General features: G+C 32.9%; 5 protein-coding genes across 5 annotated transcripts; 2 read left to right on the top strand and 3 right to left on the bottom strand.

The window, feature by feature from the left end:
• The first annotated feature begins 923 nt into the window (after positions 1-923).
• LOC130463594 (uncharacterized) lies at positions 924-6160 on the top strand. The gene is made up of 7 exons (XM_056832769.1): positions 924-1169; positions 2102-2318; positions 2995-4027; positions 4604-5247; positions 5656-5833; positions 5922-6036; positions 6138-6160. Exons 1-7 carry the CDS (start codon positions 1022-1024, stop codon positions 6158-6160), a joined length of 2358 nt encoding a protein of 785 aa, XP_056688747.1. The 5' UTR covers positions 924-1021.
• On the top strand, positions 6097-7482 carry LOC130465789 (uncharacterized). Its single transcript, XM_056834635.1, has 3 exons — positions 6097-6281; positions 6743-6955; positions 7078-7482. Exons 1-3 carry the CDS (start codon positions 6195-6197, stop codon positions 7435-7437), a joined length of 660 nt encoding a protein of 219 aa, XP_056690613.1. The 5' UTR covers positions 6097-6194; the 3' UTR covers positions 7438-7482.
• A 768-nt stretch (positions 7483-8250) lies between these two features.
• On the bottom strand, positions 8251-9097 carry LOC110798211 (protein FAR1-RELATED SEQUENCE 1-like). Its single transcript, XM_056832767.1, has 2 exons — positions 8862-9097; positions 8251-8774 (listed from the first exon to the last, which is right to left on the bottom strand). Exons 1-2 carry the CDS (start codon positions 9095-9097, stop codon positions 8384-8386), a joined length of 627 nt encoding a protein of 208 aa, XP_056688745.1. The 3' UTR covers positions 8251-8383.
• A 6-nt stretch (positions 9098-9103) lies between these two features.
• Positions 9104-10931, bottom strand: LOC110793774 (protein FAR1-RELATED SEQUENCE 5-like). The gene is made up of 3 exons (XM_056832766.1): positions 10173-10931; positions 9208-9808; positions 9104-9123 (listed from the first exon to the last, which is right to left on the bottom strand). The coding sequence occupies exons 1-3, from the start codon at positions 10872-10874 to the stop codon at positions 9104-9106; spliced, it is 1323 nt and encodes a 440-aa protein (XP_056688744.1). The 5' UTR covers positions 10875-10931.
• An 85-nt stretch (positions 10932-11016) lies between these two features.
• Positions 11017-13237, bottom strand: LOC130463591 (uncharacterized). Its single transcript, XM_056832762.1, has 3 exons — positions 13073-13237; positions 12896-12991; positions 11017-11210 (listed from the first exon to the last, which is right to left on the bottom strand). Exons 1-3 carry the CDS (start codon positions 13143-13145, stop codon positions 11017-11019), a joined length of 363 nt encoding a protein of 120 aa, XP_056688740.1. The 5' UTR covers positions 13146-13237.
• Positions 13238-20001: the final 6764 nt, after the last annotated feature.

Below are 20001 nucleotides of genomic sequence, written 5' to 3'. Positions count from 1 at the left end.
ATGTCTTTAGATTTTTTTTGAAATGTGAAAGGTAAAGTGTAACCATATCATTACATTGATACGGAAGGAATACCTCGTATTAATTTAACTGATTTCCTAAACAAGATAATAAAGTCGATTTTATCATTCTATCCCCCATAGATGTTTTCTAAAATTTATGGTCACTCTCCTTCGAGTTGGTAAACATGCCGTGTCTGACCATTTTCGTGTCGTATATAACTAGGTTGAAAGTCTCAACATTAACCCGATCCGTTAAATTAAATGTGACGTGCCGTGTTAAACTGTTTAATTAATCATGTCGAAAATCCTAAACACTAACCCACTTATTTTCATGTTCGATCCGTGTCGTGTTGTCGTGTTTATTCAATAAAACATTTACCACTCGGCCAAGCTATGTCCCGTTAATACGTCCTAATTATAGGAGGGAAAAATTGAACATGAACATATTTCTTCCCCTCCATTACCCATTTACCTTTTGTACAACAGATGGGGAGTCAATTGTAGATTAAAATTGGTGACCTCTAAAATGGTGTTTTGCGACGACTACGAGTAAAGATAGTTGGGTGTGGGGCGGCTGATGAATGGTGGGGAATGGGAAATGCATTAAAAACAGAATGATCAACTTTACATTGAACCACGAACAGATTATACCAAACCAAGTTTTTCATTTTTGCACAACTTTTGGCCACTTCACTACATTCATATTTATCAACAACCAATTATTTAATACAAGAAGGTATACACTATAGTAAACCTGGTCCATGCTATGGACCTGGGTATTATAGTCTTTGCGTTGTTGCGTGCGAGAAGTTGCTTGTAACTGTCACGTGCTTTCCTAATTATATATATGTTTTTTTTTTAATTTCCTTTTTCCCGGCTTTTGAACTTCTCACTCAACTTCTCTCTCTAAACTGCTTCCCAACTTCTCTCTGAATTTCTCTCTCCATTTCAAATTTAATTTCAGTGATTATTTTCATCCATTTGCATCAAATTACTCTTCCGATCTTCTTTTTTCTAAAAAATGGTGAAGAAAGCGGCACCGAAGAATCCGGCAGCGAAGAAACCGGCAGCGAAGAAACTTGAATTCGACAATTCCGTCGCTGAAATGGCTGTTGAAGCTCCTCGAAGGCGAGGAAGAAGGCCAAATGCTGTTTCTGAAGAAATTCCTGGTAATTCGAACTTATTTTTTGTTTGATTTTGAATTATTGAAATGTTTGTGGTTTTTGCTGAAATTAGGTTTAGTGTTTTATGCAGTTACTGTTTCAAAGATATAGTTACCTTTTATTTGCTGTTTCTGAAGAAATTCCTGTTAATTCGAACTTATTTTTTGTTTGATTTTGAATTATTGAAATGTTTGTGGTTTTTGCTGAAATTAGGTTTAGTGTTTCATGCAGTTACTGTTTCAAAGATATAGTTACCTTTTATTTGCTGTTTCTGAAGAAATTTCTAGTAATTCGAACTTATTTTTTGTTTGATTTTGAATTATTGAAATGTTTGTGGTTTTTGTTTGAAGTTACTGTTTCAAAGATATAGTTACTTTTTATTTTATGTTACGAAGTTTTTAAGTGTTTTTATTAGTGACTGGTTTGTTCATAGTTTTTTAGAGTAATTATATTTTTAAAAGGTTACTATATTTCTAAAACAGTAACTATGTTTTTAAAATAGTTACTGTCTTTTTAGAAAGTAAATTAACTTTAAAATAGTAACTATGTGTTATAATTAGTTACTATCTTTTTTAGAAAGTAAATATAACTTTAAAACAGTAAATATGTGTTATAAATAGTTACTGTGTTTTTAGAAAGTAAATAAACTTTAAAATAGGAACTATGTGTTATAAATAGTTACTATCGTTTTTAGAAAGTAAATATAACTTTAAAACAGTAACTATGTGTTATAAATAGTTACTATCTTTCTTAAATGTTATTATAAAATTAAACAGTTACTATGTCTAATAAATAGTTACTATTTGATTTAAATGGATACTCTATGTTTATGTATTTATTATATTATTTGAAAGGTTACTATATGATTTTATTGGTTACTATGTGATTGTAATGGTTACTATATAGTAATATTTTGTTTTATAATTGTTTTATTTCAGTTGCTAAGGAATCTGTGTCTATAAAGAAGAACAAAAAGGCTGGCAGTCCGAAATCAAAAGCAATTGCGCTTGTATCTGAAAAAGAACCAATTGAAGAAGAACAACCTAATCAACTAGTTTTACAAAATTCTTCTCTGGTTGACGTTCCACAGCCTGAATCTCATCAACTTCATTCACAAGTTTTGAAAGAAGTTGGCGCTGATGGCCTGCCTATCGTGTAAGTGTTAGTTTAATTTAGTTAATTGTTCTAAATAGTTACTATATGTTCAAAATAGTTACTATGTTCTAAATAGTTACTATATTTTTTAAAATAGTTACTATATGTTGTAAACAGTTACTATATGATTCCAAAGGTTACTATATGTTGTAAACAGTTACTATATGATTCCAAAGGTTACTACATGTTTTAAATAGTTACTATATGATTCCAAAGGTTACTATATGTTTTAAATAGTTACTATATGTTTTGAAATATGTTCTAAATAGGTTCTATGTGTACTATGTTTACAATAGTTACTATATGACTTTAAAGGTTACTATATGTTTTAAACAATTACTATATGTTCTAAATAGGTTTTATGTGTACTATGTTTACAATATTGACTATATCAAAGGTTACTATATGTTCTAAATAGTTACTTTATATTTTAAACAGTTACTATATCTTCTAAATAATTACTATATGTTATAAATAGGTTCTATGTGTACTATGTGTAGTATAGTTACTATATTATTTGAAAGGTTACTATATGTTTTAAACAGTTACTATATTTTCTAAATAGTAACTATATGTTTCTAATAGTTACTACATGTTTTAAACAGTTACTATGTGTTCTAAATAGTTACTATATGATATATAAAGCTGACTTACTTTCATTATTCATTTTTTTCAGGTTTAATTTTGATACACAATGTTCAGGAGGATCATTGTGTAAATTAATTAAAGACTTCTCTCCTGATCAAAAGGCAGCTGTTCAAGAGATAGGGTTTGGAGGATCGTTAGACCTTCAATTAAGTCGAAAAAACACTCAGATGATGTACTGGTGCATCAAGTGCTTTGATGGTGTGAGTTCTCTGTTTACAATCAGTGATTCCAAGCAATTTGAAATCACTGATTATGATGTGTACGATTTGTTTATGCTCCCCCTTTCTGAGCTGGAGGTTGAAGGGGTTAAACGTGGGCGCAATTCCACTAATCCTGATTTTGATTTGAAGATCAAGTGGAGAAAAGAGTTCGGTTTTGAAGAGGTCAATGCTCAAATTCCTATAAGGTTGCTTGAGGACAAGATTAAATTGTTGACAGATGGTGGTGATCTGTTTAAACAATTATTTGTTTTTGTTGCTTTCTCTACATTTTTTACTCCAACAGCCAATAGGACTGTAGATTTGAGATTGGCTAAGGCTTTGGAATATCCTAAAATGATTTCCAAATACAATTGGTGTAAATACGTTCTTGACGTATTATGTGAGGAAACAGTGAAATTTAAAAATGGTTTATTGAAAGGCAAAGATCAAAAGACATTTGGAGGCTGTGTTGTGTTTTTGCAACTTGTGTATTTTCAAAGGATTAAGTTTAGGAATTCCAGTGGTATTCCTGATCAATTACCTCTTATTCAGCATTGGACATCGAAGATGGTAACCGATCGGATTCATGCTGAAAATGCCAATATGAGTGCATTATATGGTTCTGGTATATTGGAGAAGGGGAAGTATCCAATTTCCAAAAAGTTTGTTTTTGTTGATGGTCAAATAGATTTGACCCAAATGAAATCTATTTCGAAAGAAAATGAAGCAGGCAGTAGTGGGGGAAGAGCTGAACAGCCCTATGTTGGGCGTCGAATTCCAAGTCGGCGTCCTAGGATTCTTCAGTTTGAAATCCCTAATTCTCATCCTACAGATGAAGAAATTTTCTCTAAAGCCACTGATGTAAGTTTATTTTCTTATTGATATATTTGTCAATATATAGTATAGTTATTTTTTATATGCTATAGTTATCTTTTATACACTATTGTTATCATTATCTTTGGTTTAGTAAATGTAGGTATATATAATTATCTTTTATATTCTATAGTTATCTTTTATATTCTATAGTTATCTTTTATGTACTATAGTTATCTTTCATACACTATGTTACCATTACTTTGTTTTAACAAATAGTAACTATATGTTTTAAACAGTTACTATATGGTATAAATAGTTACTATATGTTTTAAACAGTTACTATATGGTATAAATAGTTACTATATGTTTTATGTACTATAGTTATCTTGTGTATACTATAGATATCTTTTATATACTATAGTTACCTTTTATTTACTATAGTTATCTTTTATTTTCTATAGTTATCTTTTATATTCTATAGTTACTTTTCATATACTATAGTTAACTTTTATACAGTTATCTTTATATACTATAGATACCTTTTCTTATAATATTTTTTTGTATTTTTAGTTAAATTTTCATATTATGTTCCATATTTAAATTTATGTATTTTGTTATTAGGATTTTCATGGTCAGTGGTTGTTGATGAAGAGAGATCTGGATGTAGTTTCAGCCATCCATGCTGAAGAGCTGTTCAAATTAAAGGCTTCAATGCCTTCGCAGAACCATGGCGATGATATTTTGGAAAATTCCACTTATCAAAAGATGGTTGATGAGTTGGTGGAGATTCATCAGTTGGTGAAGAATCTACCAAATGGTTGGGATGACATTTTTGGTTCAAGTAACAATCCAGTTGTTACTGCTGCCCCTCAACCTTCTGCCGTTGTTCCAACTGAGCCTGCAGTTGTTACAGCTGCTGTTGTTGATGCAACAACATCTACCGAAGCAATTATTCGAGAAGTTGATCCTGACACTCAAATAAATGCAGTTCTTGATTCTTTGAAAAGCAAAGATAAAGAAATTACGGAGGATGATGATGAAGAAATAGAAGAATATGAGCGCGTGTGGGCTGGATTTCAAAAATGCATCATTAACAACCATGCTGTATCAAGAGTGAATGTCAGTGTCTATGGCATAGAGGAAAATGTGATGTTTATGTCTCCGTTTATGATAGCATTTGAAGATTTAATGAGGCATCTTCCAGCATTTGTTCAAGAAGCTGTGGACTTTGCTGCTCTGACTGATGGAGAGGGTATTTTGACTGAGTAAGTAGAAGTTTTCTCATTTAATAATTTATAGTTACCTTTTAAATAATATAGTTACCATTCATATATTATAGTTACCTTTCATATATTATAGTTACATTTCATATAATATAGTTACCTTTCATATAATGTAGTTACCTTTCATATAATATAGTTACTTTTTATTATTTATAGTAACCCTTCATATAATATAGTTACCTTTCATATAATATAGTTACCTTTCTTAAAAGTGAAGTTGTTGCCCTAACTTTATAGTAACCTTTCATATAATATAGTTACTATTCGTATACTATAGTATCCTTTTGTTTACTATATTTACCTTTTATATTCTATTGTTACCTTTTATTTATTATAGTAACCTTTATAATTCTTCTGACATATTTATTGTTTCTTTTTTATGTTTTTCAGTGATAAAGTTATAGAATACAATCATTTTATTGCGGTAGGAAGAGATGACATGTGGACCCTTCCTTCCACATTTGATATTCTTTTGATTCATATTGAAGCTTGGGCTTTTTTATTGAATGAAAATGAAAGGAATCCTGCTGGTTCTCCTCAGAAGCTGTTTTTAGGTGGCACATATTGTGTAAGTTATATTTTTAATAATATAAAATGTTAATTATTTTAAATTTTTTTGGCCTTTGTTTAATTTTTCTTTTAATATTGATTTGCAGAAATATGTTGCTGATTTGATTGAGAAACCAGGCAATGAAAAAATCTTGTCTGAATTGTGTGTTTGTCTTAATTATGGTGTGAAAGATGTAAATGGAGTTCAGTCGTTGAAAGATTGTAATATGGTATGATTTATATTTTCTTTATATAACCATATTATCTTTTTTTTTTGTCTCCTTTCTTGTAGTTGTAATCTGTTGTTTTTCTTTTTTATATAGATTTTTGCTCCTGTTCTGATTGAAGACCCGAAGCATTATTACCTGTTTGTCATTAGTATGAAAGACAAAAGTGTCTATTTCTTTGATAATATGCTTCTGGAACCAAAAGAGATGGAACAAAGGAAGAAAGCTTATTCTGTCTTGGTAAGTTTTTTTTATAGTTACCTTTTTTGTTGTTGTAGTTACTCTATAAATGTTATAGTTACCTTTATATTAGTCTTTCTTTTTTAGAGGAACTATATTTTTGACAAGGTTACTATTTGTTTAAAACAGTAACTATGTTTTTAAAATAGTTACTATCGTTATAAAATAGTTACTATATGATTCCAAAGGTTACTATATGTTGGTAATGGTTACTATATGATTTTAATGGTTCCTATATGATTCTAATAGTTACTATATGATTTTAATAGTTACTATATGATTTTAATGGTTACTATATGATTTTAATAGTTACTATATGATTTTTAACCAACTGGTAATAGTTACTATATGATTTTAATAGTTACTATATGATTTTAATTCTTACTATATGTTGGTAATAGTTACTATATGATTTCAAAGGTTACTATATGTTGATAATACCTACTATATGTTTTGTATAGTGTTCTTCATTGGAAAAACTACTGAAAAATATGGATAACATTCATCATGAAGATATTAAAAGCTTCAAATTTATCCCGGTCGGTGGTAATTGGAAGCGAGGTGCTTATGACAAAGACTGTTGTGTCTATTTGATGATGTTAATGATGGTTTTTCATGGTGTTGAAACGGTACAAGATGGTGTTGGGATTTTTGACTTTGATCCCTTGGCAGATGTAAGTTTTTGTGTTAAAAATAATTAATGTTATTCATATTTTTCTTTTCATTCTTTATAGTTATTGTTTTGTTATCATAGTTACTGTTTTTATTCTAATAGTTACTGTTCAAATATTTGCAGGAAGATTTCAGGAAGTTTCTCAGGGCTTGTATTTGTGGCACCATTGTGTTGTCAGATTTGAATTGTTACAGAGATGAATATCTGAAACGAATGGTTGCATTCAGGAAATACAGGAAACAAGATGTTTTGGATGCCCTAATTAAACAAAGGGAAGAGTTGACGCAGAAATACATGAATGATGCTTCAAAAATTGAAATTGTTGCAAGAAATAGTTCAGCAAGGAAATCCAAACATGTTGAAACAGAAGATGAAGCTGAGACAGATGTCAATGTTGAAGGGAAAGGACGTGGCAAAGGCGGGAGACGCACCCGAGGAGGCAGACGCGGGAAGGCACGTGGACGAGGTGCTTCACGTGGTTAATAATTATTGCTGAAAAAACAATTTAATTTTTTGTGTTTGTATGTAGTCGAATTACTACTTAGAATGTTCAATTAATTCTAAGTTTGATATAGTTACTCTCAATGATTTTTAATTGTTTGATATATGAGAGTAATTATAACTTTTGCAGTATTTGTGTCATATTGTTCAATTTACTTATTTTAAATATAGTTTCTATTTGAATGAAATAGTTACCTTTCTTCAAATATAGTGATTCTTATAAATTTGTAAGTCATATGATTGCATAACGAAAGTTACTATATTATCAAAATAGTAACTATATTTTATATAGAGTTACTATATGTAAAGAAGGGTGACCACTAAATGTGAAGAGTTGGTATATATAAAAAGTGAATAATTTTGTGTATAAATTCAAATAGTTACTATCTTACAGATATAGTTATCTTTAATAAGATACAATTACTCTCTTTTTTATGGTATTTTATTTTTGAGTAACATATAGTTACTATAAGTCATTTTGATTGCATAAAAAACGTTACTATATTTTTTTAGAATAGTAACTATATTGTTCTAAGAGTTACTATATTTTTTAAATAGTAACTATATTTTATAAAAAGTTACTATATTGTAAAAAAAGTAAGTATATTTTATAAAGAGTTACTATATTATCAGAATAGTAACTATATTTTATTAAGAGTTACTATATTGTCAAAATAGTAACTATATTTTATAAAGAGTTACTATATTTTCAGAATAGTAACTATATTGTATTAAGAGATACTATATTGTCAAAATAGTAACTATTTTATAACGAGTTACTATAAATAAAAATTGTGTGTTTATAAAGAGTTACTATACTGAATGTATAGTAACTATGTATTGTAAAGGAGAACTATAGTATAAACACTCAATAAATTTGTTTAAAAATGTTGAAGTAACTGTATATGATAATAAAACAAGAACATCACTAAAATAGTTGTTCTTTAGGTGTAAATAATTGAATATTGGGTGTCTTGGATCCAAATTCTTTGTGTTTCTTTTTTCCTTTCTTTGATGGCTGCTTGTAATTGTCATATTGACCCTTTATTCTCTTCTTACTCTTTCCTTTAGTATTAGCACGATCAGGATCAAGCACAATTGTTATTTCAGAATTAGTTGATTCCCCGTCTTGTGTTTCTCGTTGTGCTTCAGCTTTTGCCTTTTCTTGTTCTGCTATCTTTGCAGCTTCTTCTTTTGCCTTCCTTTCTTCTTCCTTTTTTATGATTTCATCAACTGCTTTATTATCCATTTTAAACTTCTCCTCGATAAATTTTCTGGCCTTTGCTATCTTATGCCCTTTCAAAATTAAGTTATAGTATCTGTGGTATAGAGTTTAAGTGTTAAGTAAAATATCAACTGTAATTGTAAATATATGAAAATGAACTAATGTATATTGAAAAAATTACCTTCTGATCATATGTAATCTCCAACCAGTAAAATTGTTGATTTCACCTTTCTCCCTTTTTATTGTATCAACCCTTTCCCATATCTGTTTCTTTGCATATCTATTCCATCTTGTTGTTATGTAACGATCTGGAATTGTATTGATTGAATGTAAATGCAATATTCTTAAACAATGGAAGCACAACCATCCAGATTCTTCAAAGTTTTTGCATGTGCAAGTGACGGTTGAATCTTCCATTTTGTATTAAACTTCTTGCCTTGATCCTGTTAGATTATTTACATATAATGTAATATTATTCAAAAGAACATCTACTCTAAATATTAAATAAAGATTTATAGTTTTTTTACCTGTTATTCCTTCTATCCACACTTCAAAAAACACTGTTCTTCCTACACTTCCCTTGAACATTGTACTACTTGCCACAGAAAGCTTGAACTCTTCTTCAAAATCACGAAAAAGTGTTATCGTGTATACATTTGCTGCCTGTTTTAATATAGCACTCATACTTAGCTCTGAAGTTGGTATTCCCCTTGTACAGTCAAAGTCGTCTTTTTCTTCGGTTTTTCTCCATCGATTTATTGTAGCTTGAAAAATACTATAGAACTCTGTTAATGTTGTACTTTTATTTGCTTTAAAACCAACAGCATGGTTTGTACTTTCACTTCTTTGTGAAGAAAGTATACCGGCAGAAAAAAAATCTTTACTTAAAGCTGTACACCATTTTTCTTTAAGACCATACAATCTGTTGAACCAGTCATCTTTTTCCAGCTTAAAAGTGTTGATCATAGATTTCCAAGTTTCTTCAAAATCATTTGGTGTTATACACCCACTTAAACACTTGTAGAATGCGTTTTTGAAGTTTTTATCAGACTTCAATAAACCAAACCTACTGTTTGCATTTTTACTCAAGTGCCATAAGCATAACCTGTGTCTTGAAGAAGGAAAAACCTGAAAAACAATAATGAATATATATAGTTCCACAAAATAGTAACTATATTTTATAAAGAGTTACTATACTTTATAAAGAATTACTATATTGTCAAAATATTAACTATATTTTAATAAGAGTTTCTATATTTTCAAAATAGTAACTATATTTAATAAATAGTTACTATATTGTCAAAATAGTAACTATACTTTATAAAGTGTTACTATAATTTTAGAATAGTAACTATATTGAATTAAGAGTTACTATATTGTCAAAATAGTAACTATATTTTATAAAGAGATACTATATTGTTAAAATAGTAACTATATTTTATAAAGAGTTACTATATTGTCAAAATAGTAACTATAATATATGAAGAGGTACCTGTTCTATTCCAGCAGCAATAGCTGCATCTTGATCAGTGAAAATTGATATAGGGTGCTTTCCTCCCATAGCCTTCAGAAAAGTTTCAAACACCCAAACGAAAGATTCTGTGGTTTCATCCCCAATGAAAGCACAAGCAAACATTGTGTTTTTCCAATGGTTATTGATACCAACAAATGGAGCACATATGAGATTGTACTTATTGGTTCTGAATGTAGTATAAAAAACTAGAACATCTCCATATATTTTGTAATCTTCTCTCATCATAGAATCCCTCCAAAATAGGCACTCAACTTTTCCTTCAGCATTGAGTCTTACTCTGAAAAAGAACTCGGGATCTATTGATTGTATGTCATACAGTTTGTTCACTAGTGTTTGTGAATCCTTGCCATCAATTTGCTTCATTTTTAACTTGTAGCAGTAGTTTAGATGATCAATCATCGTATGACCTACACAGTCGTCTCCGCCAGTTTCTGTTGACATATACCTATAAGACTCCATTGGTCTTAGACCACATTCTGACATTGCCTCAATAGCTTCTTTTTTAGGTTCTGTCATTTGTCGTTCCGATCGGTGGAGATAATTACTTATTTCTCTTGTCAATGGGTGATTATGTACCACTACATGCTTTTCTATTTCAAAATCTCCATTTTCATTCTTCTTTGCAAATATTTGAGCTTCACATTTTGTTCTTGTTATCATAACCCTCTTTCTCCTTTCTTTCTTTTTTGCATCTGATTGATCATCTTCATTTTTGAGTTCTTTGTTTTTAGAAGGGTCTCTTATTCCAGCAGCAGAGCAGTAGAAGTATTTTCCATTAACAATTGTGGTTCCTTCTTTATATCTATTCTTCCCTTTTTCGTACACTAAAACCAATAATAGCAGCATGTTTGCAATATAGATCATAAATCTCATCGGTTGTTTTCCTTGCTTCTCCAATTAAACTGCCATCTAATTCTTTATCAATGTTTTCTTCCTGCTCATTATTTGGATTTTCAAAGATGTTGTGGTTTGTATCAATTGAATGTATTATTGAACCTGTACAAATACAAATATAGTTATCATTAAATGTGATAGTTACTCTTAATATTTATATAGTTACTCTTTATATTTTATAGTTACTATATAATTAACATAGTTACTTAAGATCTATTGATTGTTATAGTTACTCTACAGTTCATATAGTTACTCTTTATTTGTTATAGTTACTCTATATTTAACATACTTACTTAGGATCTATTGATTGTTATAGTTACTCTACAGTTAATATAGTTATTCTTTATATGTTATAGTTACTATAAGTTAAATGTAGTTTATTGCTTATATAGATTATTTCGTTATGTGAAGTTACTCTATAATTAATATAGTTACCTTTCATAAATTATAGTTACTTTATTATAAATATAGTTATCATTATATGGGATAGTTACTCTTCATTTTATACAGTTACTGTTTATATATTATAGTTACTCATAGTTAATATAACTCCTTTTTATATGTTATAGTTACTCTAAAGTATATAGTTACAGTATATAGTTCTTCTTTATATGTGATAGTTACTCTTCATTTTATATAGTTACTTTTTATATGTTATAGTTACTCTATATTTAACATTGTAACTTAAGATCTATTGATTGTTATAGTTACGCTACAGTTCATATAGTTACTCTTTATTTGTTATAGTTACTCTATATTTAACATACTTACTTAGGATCTATTGATTGTTATAGTTACTCTACAGTTAATATAGTTATTCTTTATATGTTATAGTTACTATAAGTTAAATGTAGTTTATTGCTTATATAGATTATTTCGTTATGTGAAGTTACTCTATAATTAATATAGTTACCTTTCATAAATTATAGTTACTTTATTATAAATATAGTTATCATTATATGTGATAGTTACTCTTCATTTTATACAGTTAATGTTTATATATTATAGTTACTCACAGTTAATATAACTCCTTTTTATATGTGATAGTTACTCTACAGTATATAGTTCTTCTTTATATGTGATAGTTACTCTTCATTTTATATAGTTACTTTTTATATGTTATAGTTACTCTATATTTAACATTGTTACTTAAGATCTATTGATTGTTATAGTTACTCTACAGTTCATATAGTTACTCTTTACATGTAATAGTTACTCTATATTTAACATACTCACTTAGGATCTATTGATTGTTATAGTTACTCTACAGTTAATACAGTTATTCTTTATATGTTATAGTTACTATAAATTAAATGTAGTTATTTCTTATTTATATTATTTCGTTATGTGAAGTTACTCTATAATTAATATAGTTACCATTCATAAATTATAGTTACTTTATTTTAAATATAGTTATCATTATATGTGATAGTTACTCTTTATTTTATATAGTTACTGTTTATATATTATAGTTACTCACACTTAATATAACTCTTGTTTATATGTGATAGTTACTCTACAGTATATAGTTCTTCTTTATATGTGATAGTTACTCTTCATTTTATATAGTTAGTCTCTATAGTTTATAGTTACTCTACAGTTACTATAAGTCCTGTCTATATGAGATAGTTACTCTACATTAAACATAGTTTCTCTTTGTATGTTATAGTTACTCTGCGTTAAATATAATTCCTCTTTCTATGTTAGTTACACTACTGCAATTATAATATGTTAAATATATCAATATAACAGTTACTATATATATATTAAAAGATACTATATCATACCTTCTTCAATACATTGATTTGCAACCATAACTTGCTGAGATGTGCCTTCATCTTCATCTTCAACATCATATACTTCTCTATGATTCTCTAAGTTTTCTAAAATAATAATAATTACTCAATGAGTATGAAAGTTACTATAATTTTCTTCGTAGTTAGTTATTAGGATTCGAATATTACCGTCATAATTATACAATTTTTCTTCTATTGCGCGATTTAAATCGATATTCAAATCGATTAAATCGTCCTCCATTGTTGAAGCTCGAAGAGAGAGAAGCTGTTGGAGGAGAGAGAAGCTGCTGTAGGAGAGAGAAGTTGCTGCTGGAGGAGAGAGATTTCAATTTTAGGGTTTCGCGCATTCTGTTTTTTTGGAATACGTGATTTCAAACGGTTCAGCGCTGCAAATTACCTAATTACCCTGGTCCATGGTAACCTTAATGGTGGACCGGGTCCATGCAAGCGGAATTGATACAAGAAAACAATCCAATTGAGACCTCTTTATGTCTGTTTCTACTCATCTCTATCGCCCTATACACTTTAATTTTGGGTACTACGGTAATTTCATGTAGTGCTATATTATGGGTCGTACCGACTTAAATTTGTTATTTTGTATTGGTTATATCTATCTCCGAACCAGCTCGCATACTATTTAAGCGTAGTCCTGACAATTAAATAGGTGTCAACCGATCTAATAGAAGACTGATTAAAATGATAATTATTATCCCACTTTTTGGACTAACGACATAACTGCTTTGACGTTTGATCATGTCTTGTCGATCAGGTACTGTCGTGTCGCAGGTAGCATCGTGTCGGGTGAACAGGTCGGACGCAACATCAGACGACGAGGTATAGGCGACACGTTTGATTTTAATTTTCCGTTGAGCGACGAATTTAATTAATTTTATATTCGTGCTTATAATTTTTCTCGGAACTTAATTCTATTAGTTTAATTATTATAAATAAATTTATACTAATTATTTAATAAAATTAAAATCTTGAATATATTATAGTTTATTAAATTTAATCAACTAAAATTAAAATTTTGGGATTTAAAATAATTATTATATGAGCTTTATCTTAATTAAATATTATGGTTTCCGGTTGGACTAAGAAAGATAAATATTTATGTTTAAAATTAGTAAAGGATATAATTCTTGGTTTGAGTGGGAGATTTTATTCATGTTTGGTTAAAATTCCATTATTAGGTCCTTATTTTTAGAATTAACAACTTGATTAGAACTAATAAGGTCAAATAATTGGTAGATTCTTGTGCCTTAATTAGTTGATGATAATATTATGTGATGTATTTTTCTACTAACTTGCTAAGTGGGTCATTCATTGATAAATGAATGGGTGAATGATATATATTGTACATATAAATATTTTGCAGGTTGCGAAAAGTGGCTAGTATGTCCCAAATAGGATAAAAAATATGGTCTGCTAACCATTAATTTGAATGTAAAATTATGGTCTAAAATATTTTAGAATTAAGACAAGCCACAACCTGTTTAGTTCTTTAATGGTTTTAAGGATCTTGGATTCAATTTATTCACCCCTGCCGAAACTAAATATTTAGAATAATATGCTCAATGACTTCTTTAAATTGCATGTTTTTTTTTCAAGTTATTACTCAAGATAAATGTTTAGACTTTGCATGATTAAATGTATGTTTTAATTATTTTTTATGATTAAATATCATCCATTGCAATAAATCCTTTTAGAAAGGTAACAATAAATTTTCTCAATTGGTAGTGAATCCAAGAACGATACACGGAAATAAGAGAAAATGAGTAATTTAAAATGCATGTTTCTTATAGAGACTTTTATGGTTGTTTCGACTATCAAAGTCGAATGGCAAACCAATTGGCACTTATGAATCCAAAATACAATGTAGTTTCACAATCATGAAGCATTGAGTTGAACACTCAATTTTACCAATGGTTAACTACCAAATAGATTGAGTCTAGCTACTAGACATTCGAATAGATTGATACTCATTGAACTTTAGAAGCTTCTGGTGAGATCATCTAGTTGAAGAAAATGTTAAACATGAATGAAATGGTAAGAACTTTGTTAAAATGACATTGGACATGTCTAACAAATTATAAAAGTTACACTAGATAAGTCAATTCTTAAGACTATAAGAAAGGGTAAAAGAAATTAATAGGAAACAAGGAACAAATGAAAGGAATTTACAATTCCATTTCTGGTTTATGTTTAAAGAGAAGTGACCTAGTAATCAAACTTACTTGTAACATATACCGCTTGAGGTTCTTACTTCGGTAATAACTCAAACAATGGAAGTTAGGCTACACTAATGACCTACAAGTGAGAAATGAAGCATGGCATTGCTACATTAGCTGTAGGGTAATCTAGTTTGTTTTAAGTCCTTTCATGACTGGAATTTAATGGCTATCTTGTTCCATAATCGGCATACCTAAATTTCGGTTTCAAACACATAAAGACTCACATTCAAGGTGTTAGAATGATTCCTTGAATCGGATAAGCCCCTTACTACAACGCCCCAGCACGGGGATCTCGCTAACTCTTTAGGTCATAACCTAGTTGTATCTTGTAATTTGTACTCCTCAAGATCAATATTTCTTCTCCTCTGCATATGAACGTAACTAACACATAGTTAGTGAACCACATTAATTCTCTACATTATTTGTTTACGTTATTTAATCTTTCTTTGCTTCCGTTATAACAAACTGGTATTAGAGTCGGATATGTTCTATGGTTTGGAATTTTGTTGAGAAAGATGTCTGGTGTTGTGGGATCTTTTGTGGTGATGACGTGTCACGCTTTCCTCGGAGGTATAAAGTATGCGCTGGCACGATCTTCCTGCAACCTGCAAAAGAAGAATATTCTCGTAGGAATATTCCCTCCGACGCCTAAGTAAGTATTGGCTAGAGATAGAAGTAATTGGTAGAGAGAAGGCAGAGCAAAGATAGTTTAAGGTCGGTGGGAATAAATTCAATGCCCTTTTTACCTTGGGAACTGAGCTATTTATAGGGCTAGGGTTTTTTGGGAATTGATCCCAAAAACCCTAGCTGCATGATTGGATGACTTCTGGGATTGGGACATGTGTCCCTTAGGAAATTGCTTAGAACTTGGTGGATCTTCCAGGTTTGGGCATGTTATAGATAACTTTGGGCCTGTCAAGCAGGTGGGCCTCCTGGCCCAGTGACAAGATTTGGACAGGGTTTAAGAGCACTAGGCCTGTATCTGTTGGGGTAGGCTTGGGTAGGCCACGTGCTTTCTTTTGTGAGGGGTCCATGGTGGTGATACAACAAGGCCACATCATTTGCCCCTCAAGAGGAGTGAAAACTGTCTTTAGTTTTTACTGCTCTTGGTTTCTCCCGTGCCGTAGTGACAATTGGCGGTGTGCTTCACTTCTTACCCCTCTATAAACATCTTGTTATTTCAAGTTGATTCCCCCTCATTTCCCAAAACCTCTTGAGAGCAGCAGAAGGAAGGCAATTTCCGGCCTCACTCAACCACCTGTAGGCGATTTAGGACCACCGTTGCATTCAAACTTTGTTCTTGGGGTTCTTCATCTTGGGAATTCAATTTTTTTTGAACTTCATTCTTTGATCTAGTAGGTAACTCTCTTCTCTTTGAAACTTTGTTTGTTTGTTTGTTTTACCTTTTTTCCTTGGTTGCGGTACGCCGGCCCGTTTGGTTTGAGGACCCGTTTGGTTTGAGGACGGCGACCGGGTACTTGGCGTCTTCCCGACAAGATTTTATGCCCCCCCTCCTGAGCCAAATCTTTGGCTTGTGCAGGACAGCATGGTGAGGATAGGTGAAGATCCAGATTTCGAGGGGGAATCTTCGTCTCCAATAGAGGAGGAAGTCCTTGAATCAGGTTGCGCGAAGGGGACGACATCAGCCCCGTCTAGGAGTGAGGAGGGACACCTTCACCCTCGTGAGATCTTCCCTCTCCAATCTTGGCTGAATTACTTGAATGAACAAGGGGCTGATTATGTTGAATCTTTAAACCTAGGCAGTGATTACAGTTTAAAGATGCCAGGGGGCATGGACTGTACTAGGATTGGCCTGGTGCCTGGGAAGTTTGCCGTTTACATGGCTGTCCTGAAGCTAGGTATGAGATTCCTCCATACCCGTTTATGGTGGAACTGTTGGATGGCTACAACATAGGTGTGAACCAAATGTCTCCTAATTCTTGGGCCGGCGTGTTTGGGTACATTGCTAGGTGTGAGCTCAAAGGCATCAATCCCTCCTTCCCAGCGTTTCTGCGAATAGCGACGCTGTCGAAAGTCCCTTAGGCCGCCGAGGGCTGGCTGGCTCAGAGCTACAAAGGAGCCTATCAGACAGTTATTGGGAAGGCGTCCAAGTGGCATCATTGGCGGAAGAAGTGGGTGGTTATTCGTACTACTGATGAAATGATGTGCAAACGGATGACGCGTTGGACGCTCCAACCTAACTTTGTTGGGAAAAGTGGTTCCCTTCCTCCTGTTCCTGCTGACCTCTGAAAACAGATATCTTCCCTTTTCAGAGCGAAGCCCCTTGCCGTGGGGACAAAGACGGCTTGGATACCAGAGGGGTGGTTGCCCCATCTGGATCAATTTGAGGATACTACTTTTCTCTCGGCTGTGGGCTTGTGTCCGTAGATGCCGAGAGGTAATACTTTATAATTTTGGGTTTCCTTGATTAACATTTTATGCTTTCTCTGACGTCTTCATTTTCTTCCAGACGCGGCTATGGAGAAGTTGGATGATGCTTCCAAGGGTCGGGTAGATAAGCCGACTTGTCTTGCCGAGGTGCTTGAAACGAGCACTCTCAAGGCTATGCAAATCCATGACGCTGAGCAGGTCGGCATGTCGCATGATCCTCCGGTAGCAAAAAAGAAGGTAACTAGCTTAAGATTACTGTTTGGTATGGTCCCAACAGCTTATCTGAATGGAGCCGTCGTGCTTTTGCCAGGGATCGAAGAAAGCTGCTACCACTGTGACCCTGTCCACAAAGCGCAAGGCCGGAGGGACAGGTAAGCCACGCTTCAAACCTGTCCGAGATTCTGCTGGGGGGTCGTCTTCGGAAGTGGGGGCGTCTTCGAAACGGCAAAGAGTGTCTCAGAGGGACGTTCCTGAGACTAAGGGGTTTTGCTCTTCTGATCCCCTAGGGGATGATCCCCTTGGGGGAATTCCTGAAGACGTCCGCCGCAATATTCCTCTGAAGACGGTCGAGAGGGCTAGGAACTCAGGTGGTAAGTTTTATTCCAACATCGTAAGCACTTGCCGTTCTTCGTCTGGCAGTTCTATAGTCTCTCCTAGGGATTCTAAGGCTGTTGTCTTTCCAGTAGAGATACCTGATCCTCAAAAAGCCATAAATGCTGAGTTGGATCAGATCCCTTCCTCAGGCCGCTTTACTTCCTGAGATCGGGTCAAGGTAATGGGCCTCATGCGCAGCGCTATACCTCCAAAGTATACCGACACTCTTCCCGAGGCGGGTGAAACCCAACTGGACGCTCTGCAATCTAGTGCATTAGATGTAAGTTATGTTTCTTTCTTTAGTAAAATAGTCATTTTACCTTCCTCGTGTTTTGGAATTTTTACTTCTGTCGTTTTACAGATGTTTATTCACCTGGATTCTCTGAAGAAGTGGCGCACTTCTTTGGTGTTGGAAGAGACTAGAGCTCGCACCCTTTCCCGTCAATGTGGTGATCAGCATTTTGCCGGCCTGGAAGATCTTCGCTTCACCAGGAAGGAGACGGTTGATTCTTTGGCCAAGTCCTTAGCTTCCCTCCGTGCTAAGGACAATAAGCGTCTTCAGCAGATTGACAAGAACTTCCAGGAGACGAAGGATATTTCTGGGAAGTGTAAGAAGAAGGAGGACGAGTTGCTGCAGCTTGACTCCAAGTTTACTCAGATGGAGTTAGAACGGGAGGAGGCTCGTAGGGAGGCGGCTAGTTCCAAAGAAGTGTGCAGCCAGTCTGCCGTGCTGGGGGAACGGTCAATCAAGGGAGGTATTGAACTTGCCTGGAATGCGGAATTCGCAGATATGCCCCCTTTAGCTGGTTTGAGAGAATCATCAATCATCATGTGGAGGTGGAGATGGCCTTGAAGGAAGGACGTCCTCCTCCTGTGTGTGTTCCTGAGGATGCTGATGTATGAGACGCTTAGTGGCCTTGCTTTGTTTTGTTTTGTAACGCCCTTTCTGAGGCCTTTTTGTATATGATTTGTAATTAGTACTTAACTTAATGGAATGTGCAGTCGTCATGAAATGGACGTTTTTCCTTTTACCCTTTTAAGTTGTTGTTCCTGTTTACTCATTTTATTGTGTTGTTTATACAACTTGATATAGCCTTCCCCCATGAGCAGGGACGACAACGTTGTGTCTTTGTGAATTTTGCTATGGTCTTGAGCTATTTATACTTCTTTAGTATATAGCTTTTTGGAATGTATCCCCTGTGTTCTAAGTGATTAGCCTAGTGAGGGTGATAATCTGGGCCACTTCTTAGGCCTTTAAACAACTAGTCTTTGGTTTATTCTTAGAAGAATGTTATAGTGTTTGGGCCGCTTTTGGGTCACCTAAGTTAAGTATTTGCAACAAAAGTAAATATTTTACTGCAAGTCCGACATGCAGGGAGATTTTTGATTAAAACTTATCAAGCCGTGCTACATGGTGCGTCTCTTGTGTGGACGTCTTCGTTTTTACAAGCTAGATAATTGTAAATTAACAAGAAAACATAGACTCAAACTTAGAAAAATTAAAGTATTTCTTTAAGTTGTTTGCATTCCAAGTGCGTAGAATGGGACGTCCCTGCATGTCTTGGATCCGGTAAGTTCCATCACGGACTTCTTCGTAGATTTCGTATGGACCTTCCCAGGTGGGGGTGACTTTTCCTTTCTCATTAGCGCGTCCGACGACCTCCATTTTCCTTAGTACAAAATCTCCTACTTTTAGGATTATTCTAGAGACCTTCTTGTTGTACTCCCTAGCCATGCGCAGCTTGCATAGTTGTTGTCTTAAAGCCGCGTTCCCTCTGGTTTCTGGTAGGAAATCCAGGGCCGCCTTCATCATTTTCCAATTGGAATTTTCATCAAACAACATGACGCGCAGAGTGGGTTCGCACATTTCTATTGGCA

This window comes from Spinacia oleracea, chromosome 1 (assembly GCF_020520425.1).
Source record: "Spinacia oleracea cultivar Varoflay chromosome 1, BTI_SOV_V1, whole genome shotgun sequence".
NCBI classification, from domain to species: Eukaryota; Viridiplantae; Streptophyta; class Magnoliopsida; order Caryophyllales; family Amaranthaceae; genus Spinacia; species Spinacia oleracea.
Note: the sequence above shows the minus strand (reverse complement) of the source record. Positions and strands in the feature narration are given on the sequence as shown.